The sequence below is a fragment of the Leptonychotes weddellii genome, chromosome 10, assembly GCF_054177405.1.
Source record: "Leptonychotes weddellii isolate Sample4059 chromosome 10, ASM5417740v2, whole genome shotgun sequence".
Classification (NCBI taxonomy): Eukaryota; Metazoa; Chordata; class Mammalia; order Carnivora; family Phocidae; genus Leptonychotes; species Leptonychotes weddellii.
This window is the reverse complement of record NC_138378.1, coordinates 102,357,701-102,380,616: the sequence shown is the minus strand read 5'-3', so window position 1 is coordinate 102,380,616 and position 22,916 is coordinate 102,357,701. Positions and strand designations below refer to the sequence as shown.

At 44.7% G+C, this 22,916-nt stretch overlaps 1 protein-coding gene across 1 annotated transcript in view; it reads right to left on the bottom strand.

Moving 5' to 3' along the window:
* Window positions 1-22,916, bottom strand: part of ALK (ALK receptor tyrosine kinase) — a 35,200-nt gene continuing 12,284 nt past the window's right edge. The window contains exons 8-13 of the mRNA XM_081796981.1: window positions 22,156-22,253; window positions 18,283-18,375; window positions 15,785-15,886; window positions 6,510-6,644; window positions 5,700-5,790; window positions 1-3,485 (exon numbers count right to left, since the gene is read on the bottom strand). Coding sequence (XP_081653107.1) covers window positions 2,799-3,485; window positions 5,700-5,790; window positions 6,510-6,644; window positions 15,785-15,886; window positions 18,283-18,375; window positions 22,156-22,253 — 1,206 coding nt within the window. The 3' untranslated portion in view covers window positions 1-2,798. The remainder of the gene's footprint in view (window positions 3,486-5,699; window positions 5,791-6,509; window positions 6,645-15,784; window positions 15,887-18,282; window positions 18,376-22,155; window positions 22,254-22,916) is intronic.

Below are 22,916 nucleotides of genomic sequence, written 5' to 3'. Positions count from 1 at the left end.
CCTAGCCCAAATCACTTGGGAATTGAAGGGGTGTACAAAGGAGTGCTTGTTCTTAGACACAGATTGTAATCTCCCCGAGGGGCTGTGAGGAAAGGAAGCCATTCTCCTCATTGTACATGGAGACAGGGACAGCCAGGCCAGGTCTGATACCCCAAGGAGAGCCAGGACTCACAACCTAACTGGTGGGAGAGAATCCAGTCTTTTGACCACTGAGTAGATCATAATCTTTAAGAAATATTAAGCTTATTCCCACCCTTTTGAAATTTGCTATAATTTTGAGTTGCCACATATTAAACTGGTCATTTCCTTACAAATTGCCGATTTCCCAGTGGTACAGTTGTGCACTTTTGATGAGCTTCTTTATAGACATGGAATATAAATCATTATTCTAGCTTATGGTTTCATTAACATGGCTTCTATAAACTCTAATTGTGCCTGTTCATGCTCTAGGTAGGACTCTTCTGTCAGAGTTAATATATAAGAGCATCCACAGCATCTACACGAATTGCCACAGCCATATGGCTAGAGCATGACCGAGTGGACAATAGTCCAGGTTAATGTCCTGGTGATACCCAGGGCTTACAGCGAATTAAATGAAACATCTTGAGGTCGTGATATCTCAGTGTGGAGTTGTTTATTTACTTATCCATGTATACAGGCTTTTAAGACTTGACTATCATTTACATGAAAATTGATACCAATGAAGACAATTAGAATCAGCAAATCAAACTCAGTGGTAGTAAGGCACAACCTGAAAATGTAATGGATTTGTAGTTTCTAAGAAGAGGAAGGGATACGATTTTTTTCCCCATTAATGACAATAAAGAGTTGGCTATTTCACCATGTAGCATGCTCCCTGTTTAACTGGTTACTGGTGTTACAGATATAAAATGAAATTGTTCTTCTCAGTTCTTGTCAGCTCCTCTGTCATTATCCTTTAGGAGAGAGCTTCTCAATGTATCATTCTTGGGCCCCGCTAGTGGTTTATGAATTAGATTATATAATTAGACTATTTACTTTTGCACCTGGCATGAGCCAAAACTTTACTGATACGGTTATTTAGAGATGAGTTCGTTGATGTTTCAGCATCATCTGTGGTCTGGGGAGAATATTTTTGGCAGTTAGGATAAAGGAAAAGTGGTGTCCAGGGTATGAGTGCTTCTACAGATGTGCAGGACCCCCAACCAGGGCGAGGCATCTGCCTCAAACAGAATGGACACTTGTCTAGTGTTGGCCTGGATCAGAATGGCTTTTCCACATCTACAGCGATACTTGTGACCTAGGGGAGAGTGAGGAGGCGGGGGAGAAGGTGGAGATCCTCAAAGCACTTGGGGATGCTTAGAGCCTATCAAGTCATGGAAAAATGCTGTCCTCCCAAAGCAATGTTTCGGCACAGCCCCCACCAGGAAAGCAGCTGAGCAAAGGAATGGAGGAGAAGCAGAAAGAAAGAATGAAATGAAAGGTCACTGATAAAGCATTATTGCCCAAGTACGTGTGTGGAAAACTTAACCCATTCGCAGTTCGTTTTCATGGAAATCAATGTCATCTGTGAAAACCCAAGTTCGGAGCCCCCACTATCACGTGGCAATGTCCATCTCCACACGCCAGTGCCCCGCTGTTCCTTTGCCACCCAGAGGGGGAGTCCTGTTTCCATCTGTATTTGGGAGCTATACCAAGGATGTCGTGCCTATGTGAGCAAATCAGTGTTCCCATGTACGCTGGGATCACATGCTGCAGGAGGATGAAGGTAGATGGACACTGGAAGGGTGGACGCTGCACCTCTCAGGACCACCGAGGGCCTGGGCGTCCAGTGACCCGCCTGCCACTGCAGGTGGAAACGTCCCTGTGCTTAACCTTCGTGATGGAAACTGCTGGAAGGTTTGGGCCTGGGACGTATCGACACCTAGGCCCATGAAGGGGCATGTGTCTAGGCTTCGATGTATCACTGCTGCTTACAAATTTTGCTTTTAAATGATCAGAGTTGATTTTAATTAGTGGGAAGTTTTAAATTAAGTAAGAATTCAAATCTCGAGCTTTCAGTCCGGTAGGAAACCTCGCACTCAGGCCCCCTTTAGTAGGAGGGTTTTCTTAAGGCATGAGGTATATTGACAGGATGTTTGAATCTCTGGATCTGGACGGACTGTGTCTTTATCATACTCAGAGTACGCTGAATATCTGCTTTTCGTTCAGATGAGTATATGCGCATTTTCTCTATCGCACCGTAACTATTCATCACATGTTTACAATCATCAGCGAATCGGCACAATCGGAAGCATCCAGACATCACCTAAAGGGACATTTCAGCTAGTTGTCTGTGATGTCTCCTTTCCCAGTAAAGAGCGTCTTTCCCCATGCCGGCTCCTGAAAGTAACTCCTTTATTTCTGTTTCCTCCCCGCTTCAAGTGGTCCGGGTCCACACCTGCAAGGTCAGGAAACACCTGTGACTCCAACTCGGAGCCACATGAGCAGCTAATGCTGACCGCGTTGAGCAGAGCACACGCAATGTGAGTGAGCAGGAGGACGTGGATGTCAACCATGCACAAAAAAATCTTCTGCAACTCAATCGGGGCCTTGCAGTTATCACTTGTCTCTACGATGTTTTCTTCTTTTGAAAGAATAAGATGAACCCATGCTCAAAACCTTTTTCTAAAGCATTTTTGAAAAATAGAGCTGTGTATGGGGCACTTCAAAACAAGCTGGCACAGAATGAAAAGTGACATTTGGTCTCTGGAGCCATGACCTGGCCCTCCTCCGTGGGCTCAGGCTTCCCAAGGAAGAGAAACGAGGGCCAGGGGGGCTCAGGGCCCAGGCTGGTGTTTCAGAAGGGTGTCCTCATAATGACCAGTCCCGGGGCCAGAGGTGGCCTCCAATGGTAAGCCCTGCTGCTGGTAGCCATAGTTGACGTTTCCACACGGGAAGTGGCGCAGCCTGAACAGAGGCACTTCCTTCATGTTGGCAGTCAGCGAGGATGGCTCTAGGAGCAGAGAGGCACCCGGGAGTCGGCCAGGTGCCACGTTAGGTGGGACAGTACAGCTTCCCTCACGCCCCAGATTTCCCCTCTCCTGGTGCTCCTTCTTTGCTGGAGGATTGTTCTTTTTGGTGGGTTTCTCTGTAAACCATGACCCATACGTTGGGTTCCAGAGGCTGGTCGGTTTGTTTCTGGATCCTTGGACTTTGTGCAGCTCTGATGGTGGGTTGGACTGGGAGAATGCCATATTAACGTGTCCTCCTTCCACGGCTGGCCCTCTTGGGACTCGAACGGAGAGCGCCGCCGCCGTGGGCTTCTTCACGGCTTTGCCCGAGGAAGTGGAAGGCAGGGGGGGCGGGGCAGCGGGATCCTGTCCTTCCTCCCGTTTGGCTTGTGGAGGAGAGACGAGGAGAGGAGGAATACCTTCCGGGTCTTGGGGCCTCATGGGCACCTTCTCCTCCTCTTCCACGAGTGGGCCATACTCTATGGGCAAAGCCGTGTTGATCACATCTGGGTCCTACAGGCGGGAGAAATGAACCGATTAAGATGTTGAATCATAGACCAAAATTGTTGGGTCTGGAAGATACCTTAGCGATGGCCTCATCCGGACTTATTTTCCAGATGAGGAGACCACCCAGTGTTTATTGGGAATATATTAATTCATAGGCCCCGGGGAATAGGAGATGAAAATGGGAGGTCATCGTCATCCTTGAAGAGCTTGGAGGGTAAACACTTGTTTAGAGGTGTCTGATGCAGGGGAGTGGCTTTCCAGACACCACCTTTGGGCAAATCTTAGAGATTCATGGATTTAGAAAAATTATTCCAGTCCATTCCCCAAAAAATCCCTTCTGCTGAAAAGAAAAATCTGTGACTTCAGGTGTGTGTGTGCGCGCACGCAGGACAAGGGGAGGGGAGGAGAGACACACGCTCCGTTGGCTCACAAGGTCTACCTCTTCTCTTCCTAGCCACCTTCCACTTTCATCATAATTGGATGGGCTGCACTTGATGATGACGTTTCCTGTGTTACATCATCGTGCCATTCTGTGTGCACATAGCACAGTGGTTCTTGATCTGGTCTGGATCTGACCGGGCCCTTTGTCAAGCCCAGAAAGAACTGCAGTGCCATGAGGAACACCACTCACAAAACCAGCTCTGTGCTAGATCATTTTTACAGCAGTGAATGGTAATACAGAAAAGCAGAAGCAGTTGCCAGAGATTTGAAGAAAATCTGTGGAAGGAAACTTAAACTTGGGGGAATTTAATTCTTTAATATTTTGTGCAAATTGGGAAAACCATTGCTTCAGTGTAGCAGAAGAACATGTTGGTCCAGGATTCATCAATAAAAAGAGTATAAGAATACAAACAACTACCTTCTGATTCTCTTATTCTTTAGATCCTTCCTGGTTATTTATTCATTCTCTATGGGGAGTCATTCAAAACATGCTTGTACAGAATTACCGTCTTTTAAGAGGGATGTTATATGCTTGGGAGAAGAATTACTCCAAAGTATATATAGTTGAGTGGAATATACTAATATTCCATTAGTATTACAACATAATAACCTAAAATGCCATTCATTGGACAGCAAGTTTTCTGAAAGAACCCCACAGAATTGGATCAGTGAAGTCTAGCCAGATAAAGGCCAGTCCCCTCCCTTCTGAGCTGAAGGAGTGGAAGGGTGGGACGGTGGTGTTAGGAATGAATGAGGTGGCTTGAACATGTACATGGCTTCTGTCACAACCAAGATGAGGCGAGTTAGGGAGTTAGTGGTTCATTGTCCGACTTCTGAAATATTCTCCAGAGTTACATATCCTGGCAGAATGAGAGCTGAGAAAGGGAAGGAAGCAGATGTGTGGAGAGGAGACACTGCTGGAGGGAGGGAGTGCCCCTGAGGGCCTCCTCTGAGGGAGGGGGGCCGCCCCCTCCACTGACATGTGGGGAGGGAGCTGGGAACTGGTGTTCATGCACAGATGGGGCGGGGAGGGAATGAATTCTCAGCCTCTCCTCTCTTGAGGTAGGAGGCAGGGTCTGCTAAAATAGCGTTTTAGAAAGGGAAAATTTAGAGTCCTTTCTGAAGGAAATGGGAGAAGGATCCGCATGGGGGCCAGCGGTGCGGCCAGGAAACTGCGCGGCTTGGAAAACCTCCATGCCTCAATTCATCTGGAAAATGGGGATATTTTATGTACCTCACTGAGGATAAAATGAAAAACAAGAAAGGTGATTTGTGTATTACAGATGCTGTACTAATGTTATTGATGATGTTCACATTTCTCCAGCTTACTTTGTTCCTTCCTTGAATCCCTCTAGTGGTTATCATTGGGCACCCAATTTTACAATTACGTACTGTTAATTATTTCACATTATTATTTCTCTAGCCACGCTATAAGCTATTTGAGAACACGTGTTTCCCACACTTCTCTGGAGCTCCAGTTTTGTCTAAAAAACCATTAGTTACCCAGGACAGGGACGGATTTAGTTCATACTTGTGAGTTGAATTGATCCCCTAATAGTATTGGGTGTCTGCAGCTGCGTCATGTGCCGGCGAAGGAAGAGGCAGTGACCTGCATTTATTTACAAAACTGAGGTACCAGTCAGCTTACTTCATAGATCAACAGTCATTCTCGTGATCGTTAATAACTCCTATTTTCTGGCTGGCTTAACTTCCATTTCATAGTTTGGTATTTGCCATCTTTTTCATATAAATGCTGGTCAAGGGGGAAAATGCTTATACCTGGGTGCAGTATTCAATCCTCTCCAAAATTATGGCAAAGTTGGGCCTATCTTCAGGCTGATGTTGCCAGCACTGGGTCATTATCCGGTATCTAAAAGAAGAGTAAAAACGCTAATTAAAACCAAGAGAAAGAGGGGTGAATACCTTTTCCCCAGCACTTCTCTAAGGGGGACCAGAAGGTGGCACCGTCTTGGAGAGTGACAACTCAGCTAGGTCCCATGTGGTTGGCATCTGCTGCCCTCTGCTGATGGGCCAAGGAATGGTGCCCAGGTGCGAAGGTATTAGAACCCCAAAGCTCCTTAACAGACATCCTGGTGTTTACGTGAAATATGGCTCCTCTCATTCCATTTCTGAATTAAAGGCACCTCTGGGGAAGAATATTCTAATTTTATTTCCCATCTGCCTTGCTTGTGGGAAGGAGGTGAGGGATGCCAGACAGGACAGCAGAAAATGCGGGGAATGGAAATAGTCAAAGGAGACTTAAGACAGATGGTGCAGGGCAGCACGGTGGAGGGGGGAGTTCGGGACACAGACTCCTAGGAGGTGTTGAGGAGTGTGAGCCTGGTGGGTCCACAGTCTCCAGCCAGACAGAGGATAACTTTTCAGGCATGACATCACTACTTTTGAGGGGCCAGAAGACTAACCCACCTCACTGAAGTCACAGACACACTCCTATCCTGGGGCATATTGAAGGAGGTCAGCCATCTATTTGCCCCTCCATCTTAAAAAAAAGCATGTGTGGCTGCAATATTTTTTGAAAAGAAAAACTGTCCTTAGCAACTCGTAGAAATGTGCCTAAAAGAGTCATACACAGGCCCAGGGCAGTTCTTAGGTGGGTCCATCCGTCCTCCGCTGGTGACGAACTCCAGAACTTCCTGGTTGCTTTTGCTGGGGTATGGCATGTACCCAAGAGAAAATATTTCCCACAGCAGCACTCCAAAGGACCTGCACACAGAAGAGATCATGCGGGTTTGCATATACACACGTACACACACACACACAGATATATGCACATACAGGGACACACACACACATATATGCACAGATGTTAAATTTTTTATTACACATTTTTCCACAATTGAGAATTCTTAATATGGAGAACAAAAATAAAAAAAAGAATGAGAAAGTAGCCACAGGTGATGCTCCATAAAAAGATAACCATGGTTAGCATGTTATTTTTTGTTCCAGTCGTTTCTGTACTTAGATTTCTTTTACATAATTGCAGTTATATTTCAAATGCAATTTTGAACCTTGACTGTTTTTGCAATCTCTGTTATAGCATAAACATTTTCTGTGCCATAGAAACATCTGAAATGGCCATAAAACATTCCATTGAGTAGTTGTGCCACAATTTGCCTTATCATTTCCATATTGTCTTCAATTTTTAAAATATTTAAAAGACTGATGAACATCTTTTAAATCTGTGATGCATTTTTTAAAAGGACAATTTCGTTAGGACAAATCCCTCAAATTTAGGATTAGGATAATCTAGTAAAATCTAAGATAATTCTAATCAAATTACTAGATCAAAAGAATATGAACATTGAAAAATTCTTGGCACCTATTGTCCACTTCCACACTTCCAAACGTGTCATTCCAATCACAAGCAGCCAGCATTGTGCAGGAATGCATCAGACACTCTCACCAACATTGAGTATCATTAAAAAATGACAACTTTTACTGATTTTAGGGGAAAAAATGGTAGAATCTTTTAAATTATATTGACTTGATAATTAACATGGTTGAGTGTTTTCTCAAGTATTTATTAATTCACTTCCTTTTTTTCCTCTATGAATTGTTTGTATCTTTTGCCCATTTGTATCTACATATTGTTCTGGTATTTATCAAGTTTATTTTTGGTTTGTAGACATACTTTATGAGATGCTAACCTTTATCCAAGATTGAAATACTTCTATCAATTGCTTTCTAAAGCTACCAAAGATTTTATTTTTAGGTAGTCAAATCTATTTTTTAAAAATTTTGTGATTTCCTCCATCTGTTTTATAGATTAGGCAAACCTCCCTTCACTGAAGATTAGGTGAGTATTTGCTGTTTTCTTGTATTTGTTCTTCCTCTCCAGCTGGATCTGAGAACTTAGTTTGGTGTATGGTGTGAGGTAAGGGTTCTAAATTGAATTGTTTTGCAAACAACCACTCTTCTAACACTATGCATAGAATACTTTTCCCCTTACTATTGACTTGTGAGTAAAAACAGGTTTCTGGGCTCTCTATTCACTTCATCTCTATGTCTGCTTTTTGCATTGATACCATTCTATGTTAACTCTTTGTATATTTATGTTTTAATATCTGCTAGGCACTTTTTTGGTTATTTCTCTTTTTAAAGACATATAGTTAAGGGGCGCCTGGGTGGCTCAGTTGGTTAAGCATCTGCCTTCGGCTCAGGTCTTGATCCCAGGGTCCCAGAATTGAGCCCCCCATCGGGCTCCCTGCTCAGCAGGGAGTCTGCTTCTCCCTCTCCCACTCCCCCTGCCCCCGCTCATGCTCTCTCTCTCTCTCTCAAACAAATAAATAAAATCTTTAAAAAAATAAAGAAATATAGTTGAATTCTCATTTGTTATTTTAAATGAACTTTAAAATGATACTATCATGTTTCAGAATCATCTCTTTTCATATTTTGACTAAAATTTCTATTTTAAACCTTTAATTTCATTATTATCTTTTTGCCCCCCCCAAAAAAAAGCGTGCCTATCTTTGTTTTTGTATCTGGTTGTAGTTTTTGGATGTTAATAAATATTCTATCAAAAATTGTAGAGAACTACAGCTCCCTCCATCTCCGAAGGAACAAAAAGTACATCAGCTCGGTGCAATTTCAAAGACTCTAGTGAGGAGCATTGGGCAAAGATATTTTCCATATTTTTCAGGTGAGAAGGCTGAAGCAGAGGTTATTATGCAATTAATCTGAGACAGACTGGAATACGTTATTAGATCCCTTGACTCTGGTACCTACAAATTGCCGGGTACATATATTATTTTTCTCTGTTTGGTGGTTTGTCTTCCTCCAAAGCAAAACAAAATAAGCAAAATCATGCAAAAGCCTGGCAGCAAGGCCTCAAGAATTCCATGTATCTGTTTTCTGCCTGTCTAGATAGCTAGAGAAATAGATCGTAGTATCCTTGAGAGAACCAGCATATAGATGGCAAATAGATGTTTATTTTCTTGGTTTGGAGTTCAAAGAAGCAAGAAGTGGTGTTGGTCATAGAACTTTGATAATTTCAGGTAGGGAGAGTTGTCAGATTTAGCAAATAACCATACAGGACATCCAGTTAAATTTGTTCCAGACAAACAAGAAATGCTTTTAGATTATAAGTATATCCCAAATATTGTATGGGATGTACTTATACTAAAAAATTATGCACTGTTCATCTGAAATTCAATCTTAACTGGTCTTTTATTTTGTCTAGCAACCCTACAGGTCAAGTAAATCTATATTTTATATGCCAGATGTTTTTAATTACCTATAAGCCTGTCCTAACTAGGAGCAATAAGGCCCACAGCTTTGCACTAAACATTCCAAGTCAAATAAAAACAAGTATTTTAAAAAATCCCACTCTCCTTCTTTTGGTATTAAACTTGCTTTGCCTGAAATTATAGAAACAGGTTAAGTGATTGCTGATTAAATTACTTTAAAAATTTGAATCAATGAAGATAATCTGATGAAAAGGTTTTAAAATTATGAGTTGTGCTGTGCTTATCAGTCTTTTAAAGTTACATTTTATTTTCCCTTATTCATACCTGGAAGATTGTCTTGAGGTGTGGAGCACAGTTTTTGGAAAACTGGGAGCCCAAAGTGTATTGGGCTTCCAGTTATGGAATGAGTAAGTTTCAGGGATGGTAGAGCAGAGGGAATATAGTCAACGGTATTGTAACAACGCTCTGCAGTGACAGATGGTAGCCATGCTTGGGGGGAGCACAGCGTGACGTGTAGACTTGTCCACTCACATGCTGCTGCACATTATGTGTCAGCTATACTTAGAAAAAAAAAAGGTTGCTGTATTGTATTTAAATACGCAGCCATCTGATTCCACCATCTCTTGCAGTTCTCCTCGAGCCTCAGACTCACAGATCAGAAGTCCACTCAACATCTCCACTGGTCCGTCTTACAGGCATCTCACACTGGACTTGTGCAAAAGCTCTTTCCGCACCCAACCCATCTCCTCTGTTCTCTCCAGTAATGGCCAACCTAGGAGTTGTCCTTGATCTCACTCTTCCCACACCTCCCACTCCACGGCCTACTTTCATTAGTCCTGTCTGCCACCTTCAAGACAGAGCTTGAATCCCACCACTGCTAATGGCTTCCCCTGCCACCACTAAGCCTAGCCCCTCTGTTCTCTTATCTTGAAGTGGGTAGGATTTCCCCATCTTCCCCTGTCCCACTCCAGTCTCTTTACATTAGCGGCCAGAGTGATATTATATATATATATGTATTTTTCTAAATATTTAATTTATTTATTTGACAGAGAGAGACACAGCGAGAGAGGGAACACAAACAGGGGGAGTGGGAGAGGGAGAAGCAGGCTTCCCGCCGAGCAGGGAGCCCGACGCGGGGCTTGATCCCAGGACCCTGGGATCACGACCCAAGCCGAAGGCAGACACTTAACTGACTGAGCCACCCAGGCGCCTGATAATATATATATATATATTTAATGATCTTGCAAACTCTGGCTTCCAACCTTTCAGGGGCATCCTGTGGGGTGCTAAATAAAACCCACGTCCCCTAACCTGGTTCCTAGGGCCCTCCATGTCTGGCCCCTGCCTGCCCTTCTAACTCAACTACCACTGGCCCCCGTGCTCACTAGCTCCAGCCATGAAGACTTGTTTTCTTTCCTCAAACAAGCTCATCTTGCTCCTGCCACTGGCCTTTTATACTTGGCTTCCTCCTCAGCCTGGAAAGTCTTTCAGATTTTTCTGCCATTCAGGCACTGGACTGTCACCTCCTCCATGGAGCCTTCCCCACCATCTGTATTAAACAGCTTCCCTCCTAGGACCCCTCCACCCCTCCACTCTTGATCCTCTGCTTTTTTGTCTCCCTGGCACTCACCAGTATCTGAGGTTATGCAATTTACCTGTGTCTTTAAAGGTTTTAATTAGGAAATAATCTAAACTTTAAGAAGGGAATGTAATTTAATAGTTATTTAGGTACTGAGATGTTAAAATTTTGTCTTATTTGTGCCTAGTCTCCTTTTCTTTTGGAAGAAATAAAATAGATAGTTAAGTCCCACTGTCCCTCCTCTCCTACTTCCTCCCTCCCCTTCCCCTACTGAAGTTAGAATCTAGCCTTACTATCTGTGTTTTTATAATGTGTAAAAGCATAAACCGTAAAGAATCTGTATTATAGACTTGATTTTTGTATTGTAAAATTATACTTAATGATATTCCACCCCTTTCTGGAACTTGTCTTTCTTTCTTTCTTTCACTCAAGGTTGCACAGAGATTTATCCATGTTGATACATGTAGGTTTGGGGTGTTCTTTTTTTTTTTTTTTAAATTTTTATTTATTTATTTGACAGAGAGAGACACAGTGAGAGAGGGAACACAAGCAGGGGGAGTGGGAGAGGGAGAAGCAGGCTTCCCACCGAGCAGGGAGCCCGATGTGGGGCTCGATCCCAGGATCCTGAGATCATGACCTGAGCCGAAGGCAGATGCTTAAAGGCTGAGCCACCCAGGCGCCCCTGGGGTGTTCTTTTATATTGCTAAAGAGTTATCCATGATATCGGTAAACCACAGTTTATTTTCCATCACCCACTTGAGGGATACTTAGGTTGTTTTGTGCTTTTTCTCTATTATAAACAATGTTGCAAATGAACATCCTTGCCCAAGTCCATTTTTGTCAACCTCTGTCTAATGTAGACACTTGGAAGTAGGATTGCTGGGACATAGGAGAGACATGTGTTCAGAACAATTACTTATTACCTAACTTACTCTCTGCATCTGGATAGGGTAGCTGGTGGTGCTCTAACTTTGGTGCATATGGAATCACCTGGAGGACTCCTTAAAACGCAGATTGCTGGCCCCACCTCTAGACTTCCTATACCATTAGGCCTGAGGGGGGCGGCTAAGAACCTGCTTTTCTAACACATCCCAGGTGATGCTGGTGCTGCTGATCCGAGGACCACACTGAGATCCACTGGGTTTGGGTAAGTCCCATCTCGGCAACTTAAAACAACAAAGCTCCTGCTCACATCGTCAAACAGGGTCAGAGAGGGGACTCCGATCATTGTGGCTCCTCCATCTCGTGATGTTATTTCCACACAGGTTTCACAATTTGGAGGACTTTAGTCCATTGTCTTCTTGGTTTCCTGTGTTGCTGTTGAGAAATTTGATGCCATTTGGATGCTCTGTTTCTATCTCTGACCATTTTTTACTACGATTATTTTATTTTTCTCCTTAGAAGCTTACAGAATCATGATCACCATTGGTCTGAAATGTCATGATGACGTGCTTTGGTGTGGCTCTTACGATCCACTGCAGTTGGCACCTGGTGGACGCTTTCATTCTGGACATGTATGCCTTTCTGTTCTGGAAAATCTTCTTGAATTATTTCTCTGGTATTTTTATTCCCTTCATTTCTTCTGCACATTCTTTTTGGGACTCCTATTTGTCAGCTAATTGGACCTAATGGTCTAATCCTCTTAATTTTCTTTTCCTTTCTTTCCTATGCATCCCATCTGCTTATAGTTGTTTTCTTCTTCTTTTAAGATTTTATTTATTTATTTGACAGAGAGAAGAGCACAAGCAGGGGGAGTGGCAGGCAGAGGGAGAAGCAGGCTCCCCACTGAGCAGGAAGCTTAACTGACGGAGCCACCCAGGCACCCTAGTTGTTTTATTTTCTAGAAGATTTATTCAACTCTGTCTTCCAAACTTTCTGGTACTTTTACATATCTATCATCATATTAAAAATATAAATTTCTTGAGAACAGTTTTAGATTGTAAATAAATGATGCCGAAAATACACAGAGTTCCCACATACTCCACATTCAGTTCCCCCTATTTTTAGCATCTTATATTCATATGGTACATTTGTTACAATTAATGAGCCAATATTAAGGCATCATTATTAACTAAAACCTATAGTTTATTCAGATTTCCTTAGCTTCCGCTGAATTTCCTTTTTCTGTTCTAGGACCCCGTTAGAATATCACATTATATGTAGTTGTCGTGTTTCCTTGGGCTACTCTTGACTGTGACAACTTCTCAGGCTTTCCTTGTTTTTGATGACCTTGAGAGTTTTGAGGAGTATTGGTCAGGGCTTTAGTAGAATGTCCAATTGGGATCTGTCTGCTTCTCTTATGATTAGACCGGAGTTGTGGTGTGGGGAGAAAGACCACAGAGGTTAAATGTCATTTTCATCACATCACATCAAGGGCACATGCTATCAACATGATCTAACACTGTTGATATTGACCTTGATCACCTGACCTGACGCTGTGTGCAGCTCACACAAGCTTCAGGAGATTAATGCTCCATCTCCTTGAGGGCTCTCTCCTATTTTTATTTCTAAGAACTTTTTTCTCTAAAAACCTTGTTTTAAAAAAATCTTTCATTCTTAGATTATGGTTGCAATAATTTATCTTTCTGAGGATATTATGGTTTTTACAAGTTTTCCTAAGCTTTCTGTATTTTTCTTCCTCCAAGTTCCCCTTTTATGTTTGTTTCCTTCAGATTAGACTCTTTTCTCAAGCCTTTTTTGGTTCTTGGCTGGCTATTCATATTTTATGACTGGGACATTGCAAAGCCGATGGGAAGCTCTTGTAGATCTTGTCCACTGGGGGGCAACTGGCTTGCACCTTTCACTGGGTGTATCAGTCTCCTGTAGCTGTAACAAACTGCCACAGACCTGTGGCTTGACACAACAGAAGTTTGTTTTCTCACAGCTCTGAAGGCCAGACATCCGAAATCAGCACAGTATCCCAGGATAAAATCAAGGTGGATAAAATCAAGGTGATTGCAGAGTCACACTCACTCCAGAGGCTCCAAGGGAAAAATCTATTCCTTGCCTCTTCTGGCTTCTGGAGGCTTTCAGAATTCCTTGACTTGTGGTCACACGTCTTCAGCCTCTATTTCTGTTCACATTGCCTCCTCCTCCTCTCTGTGTGTGGAATCTCCCTCTGCCTGCCTCTTATGAGGACCCTTGTGATGGCATTTAGGGTCCCCCAGATAATTCAGGATGACCGTCCCACGTCAAGATCTTCAACTTAACCACATCTGCAAAGACTCTTCTTTCCTTATAAGGTAACAATGGCAGGTTCCTGGGATCAGAGCCTGATACTTTGGATGGCCATTACTTAGCCTACTGCGACTTGCAGTATCTGGAGTTTTTCTCTTCATTGGTCAGTTCCTCCAGTGAGGAGTTCTCTGATCGACTCCTACCTGCGGCCGCGTTCTTGGCACTGAGGGGAAGAAGGAGGGCACACATTTTGAAGTCGGTAGACTTAAAAAATATGTATCCCTGTTTATAGTAGAGGATTCATCCTCAGTGATGTCTAATGTGCCCAAGACCAGAGAGGCTTTAATTCAGTCTCTTCACAGAGGGAAGCCCTGGTAGGGGACAGATAGGGGGTGAGGGAATGGGCCAAGGATCTGGTTACTTTTTAAACACACCTGTAATTGACTTTCCTGTCTGCAGCACTCTATGGCCAGGGGTGACTGGCACCCTCAGTTTCTGGGCCTTTCTGGGGCTTTTGCACAGAGTAAACCAGGCTGTTTCTGGACCTAGATATCAACTTTCCAGTCTCCTAAGAAAGGTACCACTTGTCCATAAACTTCCCAGTTTCCAAACTTTTGTCATTGTTGTTATTTTTGTCCTTGTGGGTTTTTATACAACTAAAAAGACTCCCTTTAGTGTTGTGCGTGTGCGTGCGCACGTGCGTGTGTATTTTGGCAGACAGCACAGGTTTAATCTGCCTTTTAAAATGCTGTGTTGCTCTTATAGACATTATATGAAAAAAAAAGTATGGAGATTTCCTCAAAACATTAAAAACAGAACTACCTTAAGCTCCAGCTATCCCGCTTCTGGGTATACAGCCAGTGGAAATAAGAGTCCGTGTCTCGAAGAGAGATCTGCAGTCCCAAGGTCACTGCAGCATTGTTCTAATAGCCAACTTACAGAAGCCACCTAAATATCCACCGACAGGGCGCCTGGGCGGCTCAGTCGTTGGGCGTCTGCCTTCGGCTCGGGTCGTGGTCCCGGGGTCCTGGGATCGAGCCCCGCCTCGGGCTCCCTGCTCAGCGGAAAGCCTGCTTCTCCCTCTCCCACTCCCCCTGCTTGTGTTCCTGCTCTCGCTGTGTCTCTCTCTGTCAAATAAATAAAATCTTCTAAAAATAAATAAATAAATATCCACCGACAGATGAATGGATAAAGAAAACGTGGCATGGATATGTACCATGGAATATTACTTGGCCTTAAAAGAGAAGAAAATCCTGCCTGAAAATCCTGTGACAACATGGATGAACCCGGAGGACCTGACGTTAAGTGAAATAAGCCAGGGGCGGGGGAGGGAAGGCCTGGGGAGATGTTGGTCTGGGAGCACAAAGGTCAGTTGGCTGCAGGACGAGTAAGCTCTGGAGATTTCACGTGTTTTCCACTCTCAGTTTTAACTGTAGAATGGGTCTCAACACCCCTAAGCATTTAGCACTTGTGTGCTGATAATTATTTTCTCCTTTCTTCTGTTGATGGAGAGAATGTCGCTGATTAATTTTTCTAATCTTAACTCAATGTTGCATTCCTGGAATAAACCCCAACTTTGTAGTTAGGTGAGAAAGAAAAAATAAATCCCGTGTCTCTCAATGTGTAGTCCCCGGCCAGGGGCATCAGCATCCCCCGGACACTTGCCGGCAATGCAAATTCTCAGCGATGCCTAAGCTCTCAGGGTGGGGAGAGTAGTCTGTGCTCTACCGGGCCTTTCTGCTGATTCGGATCCATGCCAGCATTTGACAGCCCCTGCGGCAGAGGTGTGTTGATGCGTCTCCTCTTACCCTTCCCCGCGGGAGAGTGTGGGAGCACTTGGCTCAAGAGCAGGAGTGTAAGGCCCTCAGCGAGACCCGCAGGAGGGCAGCGGAAAGACTCACCATGTGTCCGTTTTAGAAGTAAATATTCCTTCCATGAAGGCCTCTGGAGGCATCCATTTGACAGGCAGCATGGCGCAGCCTCCCTTTCGGTAGTAGCTGGCTCTGTGGGGAGAAGAGGAGACCCACACTTGGTCCTGGAGGGGGCTCCGAGTGGGAGCTCTGCTGGGCCACCATAGGCTGCAGCCATTCCAGGACTGAAATGCACGAGGGTTCCCGTGGCTCAGGAGGAGGGCAGGGGGACATAGGAGGGGTAAGAACTTTGGGGTCATTTAATAGGAGGTGGCCCGCTGGAGGAAAGGAAAGATCTATGTCATGACTAGAGTACCCAGTAGCAGACGGGTAGATTTCCCCGGATGGGTTTTGTGTATTAAAACTCGCAATGACTAACAGTACTCCAGCCTGGTGCCTGAGGGTCCACAGTCATGGAAGACCCGACCTGGGGGGACTGAGAGCAGGGCCTGTGTCTTGTTCGCTTTGGATTCTCCGTGGCACTCACACAGTGTTTCGTTCAATACAGGTGCTCAGCAAATAATCCGGGGAGCTGGAGGGACGCTGCCTCTCCGAGCACACCCCAGCCTGAGAACGTGCGGCCTGTGGCAGAGTTGGTTCCAAAGGTGCGAGTTGACTTATTAGTTATCATGAGCTGCATTAATGACATCATTGACATAGCTAATAAATTAGCTCACACCCTCGAAGGCAGCTCCACCCCCCGCCCTCTGTTCTCTTGTTGGGGTGCGCTTGGGGAGGCAGCTCCCCACCAGGCGCCTAGATTAACTGCTTCACTAAACACGTGCAGTGTGCCCCCCTCCTCCATGGGGGATATCCTCCCAAGACCCCCAGTGGATGCCTGAAGCCACAGATAGTACCCAATCTTACATAAACTAGGTGTTTTCTTATACATACAGACCCATGATAATGTTTAATTTATAAATTAGGCACAGTGAGAGATTAACAACGAAACTACAATACAATAGAACAATTATAACAATATAGTGTAATAAATGTGAATGTGGTCTCTCTCTCTTGAAATATCTTCCTGTCCTGTGGTTACCCTACTTCTTGTGATGTGGGATGATAAAATGCCTACGTGAGGAGGTGAAGTGAGCCCAGTGACGCAGGCACCATGACGTAAATTAGGCTACTGTTGACCTTCTCATGGTAAGTCAGAGGAGGGTCATCTGCCTCCAGACCACACAGCTGACCCCAAACAACTGAAACCGGGGAAAGAGAAACAGCAGATAAAGGGGGGACCCCCGGACCGAGTATTTACTCTGCCGAGTGCTGAGGACATGAATAAGTCGTGGTCCCTCTCGCCCCAGCAGAGAGTTTAGTGGAAGAAACAGACGCACAGACTCCTGCAGTGGAGAACACGTATAGTGAGAGTATGTACGAAGCTCATGGACACAGAGGCGGGGGTGAGGGACAGGAAGAGCTTCACCGACGGGGGCCGATGGAGCTGAGTGCTGAGGAGCTCTCCTGGAAGACCATTCCTGACACGTGAGATGGCAGGGGCGTGTGGGGCCAGTGGGGCCAGTTGGGGTGGTGAAGCTAGGGCTGGGGAGCCGTCAGAGCTGAGCATGGAGAGAAAGGGCAATCCTGGGTATTCTGAGAAGGGAGGGGGAGGGGCGCTGAGACCCTGAGAGGTTAAGAGAAGGGAGAGCGGAGCACCCGATCCTCCCCGTGCTCCTACCCTGCAGGAACGGGGTGCCCTCAGCGTTCCCTCCCGTGTCGATCCCTACCAGTTTTATGGGGGCCTTCAGGGCTCCCCCATACTCTCAAAGGGAGAAAGCTCTCTGTGACCATCACTCCTCACTCCTTCCCTGGATTGGGGGTGGGGGGTGCGTAATTAGTGACCATGCAAAGGAGTGACTTGCTCAGCTCACGCAGCAAGTCATGGTTGTATATTAGTCAGCTGAAAATGAAATGAGGGGTTGGGAAGAGAAGAGTAGTACAATAGGAGGGTTTTCTTTTTAATTAGAAAAATTATTTTATTTTTTAATATACCCTTGAGACTATGACAGGGGTAAAGAGATGAAGCTGAGCTATGGGCTCTGAACCACCCTCCCGTGGCTGCTGGTGTAGGTAGAAAAGACCGGGGAGCTGGCCCATTATGTTGTCAGTTCTGGGGTGCTCCTGTCTGGGGTGATGGAAGCCAAGTCTGTTTAGAATTCCTGAGTATTGAGGAGTAAAAGTTTACTGAGCATTTTTTTCCATATCAAGTATCCAGGTTACTTTGCATCTGAGAACATTCTGGGATTAGAGATTTGGAACCAGAAAGACGATCTCCTTAAGAACATAGTGTCAGCAGTTGGTGTGATCCTAGAATTAGACCACCAGGCATGCGCACTAACTAAGCTGTCGTATGTCCTGGAAAGGGCCTTAAGGAAATGTTAGGCGGCCAGTGGACAGGGTGCCAGAGATGACTTACGGCACAGGCAGCTACGTCCCAGTCTCTTGAGGGGACGGGGCTTTGCTGGGTGACGGCTGTCTTTGCTCACCTGTAGATATCTCGGGCCATTCCAAAGTCTCCAATCTTGGCCACCCTGCCAGGGCCCGGACAGGTCAAGAGGCAGTTTCTGGCAGCAATGTCCCTGGGAAGAAAAAAAGGAAAGAGAAAATGCATTTCCTAATTTTATTTCTGGGAAGATACACAGGTAATATTCATCACAAGGATTTTCACCTCCAATCTAAAGTTCAAATAGTTCCCTCCTTTGCCCTCGATTTCCTTTACTACATTATACTCCAGTATGGGAGAGATAGCTCGACCCATTCCAGCCCTCAGAACTAACAGGCGAGTGGGAACAGATTAGCGCAGATGATTGAAAATGTTTAATGGGATAGCGATAATGAAAGTAATGATAATAGGAACTAGAATTTATTGGCCTTTTACTCTGCACTAAGCATTGTTCTAAGTGTTTCATGGGTAATTATACAACAACCCTAGAAGATACAGGGCGCTATTCTCATTCTATTAAAAAACTTAAGGGCGCCTGGGTGGCTCAGTTGGTTAAGCGACTGCCTTCGGCTCAGGTCATGATCCTGGAGTCCCTGGATCGAGTCCCGCCTCGGGCTCCCTGCTCGGCAGGGCGTCTGCTTCTCCCTCTGACCCTCCGAACCCTCCCCCCTCTCATGTGCTCTCTCTCTCAGTCTCTTTCTCTCAAATAAATAAATAAAATCTTTAAAAAAAAAAAAACTTAAGCTAAAAGAAGATTGTATAGGGACATAAGAAATGCCATTTGGCCTAGGTTATTGTTTTGTACAGATCGCTGTTTGTTTCTGCCAGTTGCCTGGGGCTTGTTCTGGGAGAGCATGACTTCCATGATACCAAGTTCAAGCAGGTCAAAGTATTCCCCAATAATTCTAGTTTTCTTTTTAAATAAGCTACTATTGTTCTTACATCCATGATTTTCACTAATGCTTTTGCTAAGCTGTATGCATCACAGCTCTGGGGCTGAGGAATCATTTCAAGTCGTAAAGTTATCATGTTTTCTTTGCCCTTGTACTCCAGATGGCCTATTTTCCTGTACCACACCTGGAAGGCATGATCAAAGCTCTCTAAGACTCATCCACTCATCAGCTGCTTACCCATGCTTGACATGCATGTGGGAATGAAGGATGCATCCAGAGAAAGTCTGGAACGGGTCTCTAATAAAATTGAAGTCCTGGGCAGAAAAAAAAGTCTTTCTTAGGGAGTATAAGTGGCATTTTCCTATTTTCAACCAGTTTCCCAAAGGTCCTGATCTTTGGTGGAGAAATAAGGACATGGGGAAAATAAACAGGATCTGGACTGAGGGTCACTAGGATACTAGTGAGGGTCACTAAGATACCAGAACGGGGGGCAGAGTGGGAGATGGGTGTTGTTAATGCCACTGACCTGATACAGAGGGTTTCAGTTGGATTTTGAGGAGCAGTGGTACATAAAATGCCCTAATAAAACTATGAAAGCATAACATATATGACATCAAAAAGAAGAGAAATAGTAGGATATATAGCCACTGAAGTAGACCAGAAACAATATTTATATCTCCAGGAAGGTCTTTACGCTGATGTGCATGAAATTGTTGCTTAACACAGTGATCTTGAATTTAATGGCAAGGAAGTGAATGTGATGTCAGAGAACACACCAAGAATTGGTAGAATGACCCATAATTCTTGAAATGGCAATAAACCATGTCCAAAGGAAACAGAGCTAATAGAAAAATGGGAGCCTGTGAATCTGGGAAAGGAGTTCCGCTCTGAATTCAGGAGGTGTGCATGCATGGGAGACCGGGAATCTTGAGGCGGATGTCGGTGCAGGAGAGGGTATTAGAGGTCACGCTGCCGTGGGAGTGCGGGCCACAGAGCTCGTGGACAGTGAGGAGGTGGGAAGGATGCTTTCCTAATGCCGGTTACCTCAGAAGAAAAGCTTCGATAGGGATGGACAATTTCTGTTAGATGTTGTCTTTTGCTTATAAAGCAGACCCTCTGATACATTCCTGATTTGATCTTCGGCAATTTCATTTCTCAAAAAAGATAAAAGTTGCAACAAACAATTACTCTGGAACCTAATTCTGACCTTCAGTAACTATTTACAGATGTGGAAGTGATAAGAATCTCGAGAGAATGTGATCCTGTTATCTCGTTATCTACAATAACAGAGCACTGGATATAGTCGAAAGGTCTCATGGCTCCAGGAAAGCAGATTTTAAAACAACAGAGGAAAGAAGAATGTGACCCCTCAGCCGGAGAATCTGGACAGTTGATGACGAACATGGGGCTCAGATGAGAAAGCAGAAATGATCTCGTTGAGAAGGGAAGGCAGGTGGCCGGAATCACCAAGGTGACTGCCCAGCTCGCTCTCCAGTGAGTCCAGACTTAGAGGACACAGACAACAGGTGGAAAGGTGGCTCTTGCCAAGAATGAATTCCAAGAGCACAACCTTGTTCTGTTTGAGCAGCCATAAAGCCCAGAGCTGAGATTTATGGAACATTCTGGCCACAACAGAAAGGGCAAGAACAATGGCAGGGCTGCCCCGCGCTTTGAAGCAGAGGGCGTAGCTTTGGAGGAGAACATGAAGGACTGGTCCCAGCTCCTTTTTCACTCCTGTTATTTCTATTAAGCACAAAACCTACAAGTTGGACAGAGTTAGAATCAAGAGGAAGATCTGAAGACCAAAGAGATGGAGTGACAGTGAAAGGATATGCCGGTGTGAAGGTTTACTGCGTTTTTTTTTTTTTTTAAGATTTTATTTATTTATTTGAGAGAGAGAGAGAATGAGAGAGAGAGCGCATATGAGAGGGGGGAGGGTCAGAGGGAGAAGCAGACTCCCTGCCGAGCAGGGAGCCCAATGCAGGACTCGATCCAGGGACTCCAGGATCATGACCTGAGCCGAAGGCAGTCACTTAACTGACTGAGCCACCCAAGCACCCTATTGCCTTGTTTTAGGAATGACTTCAGGAGCCCAGGTGAGTGCCTTTCTTGATCTTTAATTTCTCCATTTTTATTAGGGCAGGAAGCATAGCTTGCTATCTGCTTACATGCTTTTCCATCTCTGAACTCACACAGCTTCTCTCATTTCCTGCTTTGTACTTACATATTCTAATTATTACGAACATGTCTTATACTCTTTGAAGACATTCGTTAAAAAGTGATTGTTCATTCACCAGGCTGGTATTTACTAACTGAGAAGCATATCATTAGGAAGAGCTTTGCAGACAGCCTAACAATCTATTTGACTTTTCAGATTTCAGAATCAAGGTGTCAGCTGAGAAAGTCGTCAACATCCACATGGAAAGAAATATGTATAATCTATCATGTCTATAGCATTACATGTGGATTTGATGTCCCAGTCAAACACCATTTAAACATAAGGGTCCTATAGAGTAGAGGAAATGAAGTATGGAAGCAAAGAAAATGATCTGTTATGCTTCATTTCAGAGTATTTTAGAAAAAACTAATGTATCCAACAGACATTAATCGTTGGGATACAAAGATGCATAAAACAGGGTCCTTGCCTTAGAGTTCCCCATAGTCAAATATGTGAAAATATGAACTGCTCTAACTTCCCTTAAGGAGCTCGGTTTTCTAGATGGGAAAAATGTTAAAGTGACAGCAGACTGCAAGGTACAGGCAGGAGTCCCTGCGGAAGGTCAAGAACAGCTCGTCTAGATCTCTGGCACTGGGAAGGATATTTTATGATACCTATTTTACATATGGGGTAAATGAAGCCCTGATAGAATAAGTAATTATCTTAAAGACAAGTGAAGCTGAGTCATCCAAACAAGTCTGGAGAGAGACCTACCATTGTACTCTGAAGGGGGGGACCTGGGCGCTTGAGACATGTAGGGAAGCACACAGAAGGCAGAGGGAAGAGCAAGGTCATTTTGACTCACCGGTGGATGAAGTGATTTTCCTCCAAATACTGACAGCCACAGGCGATGTCCCGAGCCACGTGCAGAAGGTCCAGCATGGCCAGGGAAGAGGGCTGGTTCTGTGGGGAGACAGAAGCGATCCGCTGACGAGAAGCTCATGGGCAGAGATCTGAAACACAGCCTTTAAGAGCCGGCAAGGAGCGGAAACGGACGCGCTGTCCAGCTGGGTCTCAGCCCTGGCCCACATCAGAAATCACGAGGCGGCTTTCAACACACACGTCCGGGCCTCAACCCAAACCAACGAGCCCGCCTCTCTGGGGGAGCGTAGTGTTTTCAGATTCGCTGCCCCCCGGGTCCGTGCAACGTGCAGCCACAACCGAGAGCCCCAAACTACAGCAAGCCAGGATGGGGCAGGTCTATTCTGCACGTTCTTCCACCTCAAACTTCACAAACACTCAAACCTCCCAAACTTATAAACAAACCTGCAAAGGAATCAAGGGAGATAGGTTTTTAAAATGTTCTGTTTAAATGTTAAAAAATATTTAAAGAAATAATCTTCTTCAAGAAGATCTAGACCTAAAGTGGACTGAAAAAGAAAAGTTTTCAGGAAATGCTGGGCTGGTGAAGAGCTATGTTAAGCATTCTTCTGTGAAGTCTCTTGTGCAAAAGGAGAAGTCACCCCACCCCCGGGGGGTGCAGCTCGTCTCAGCTTCCTCGAAAGCCTTGCTGGGCACCTGGCAGCCTTTTCCGAAGGCTACATCCCACCTTGGTGTCTCTCTTAA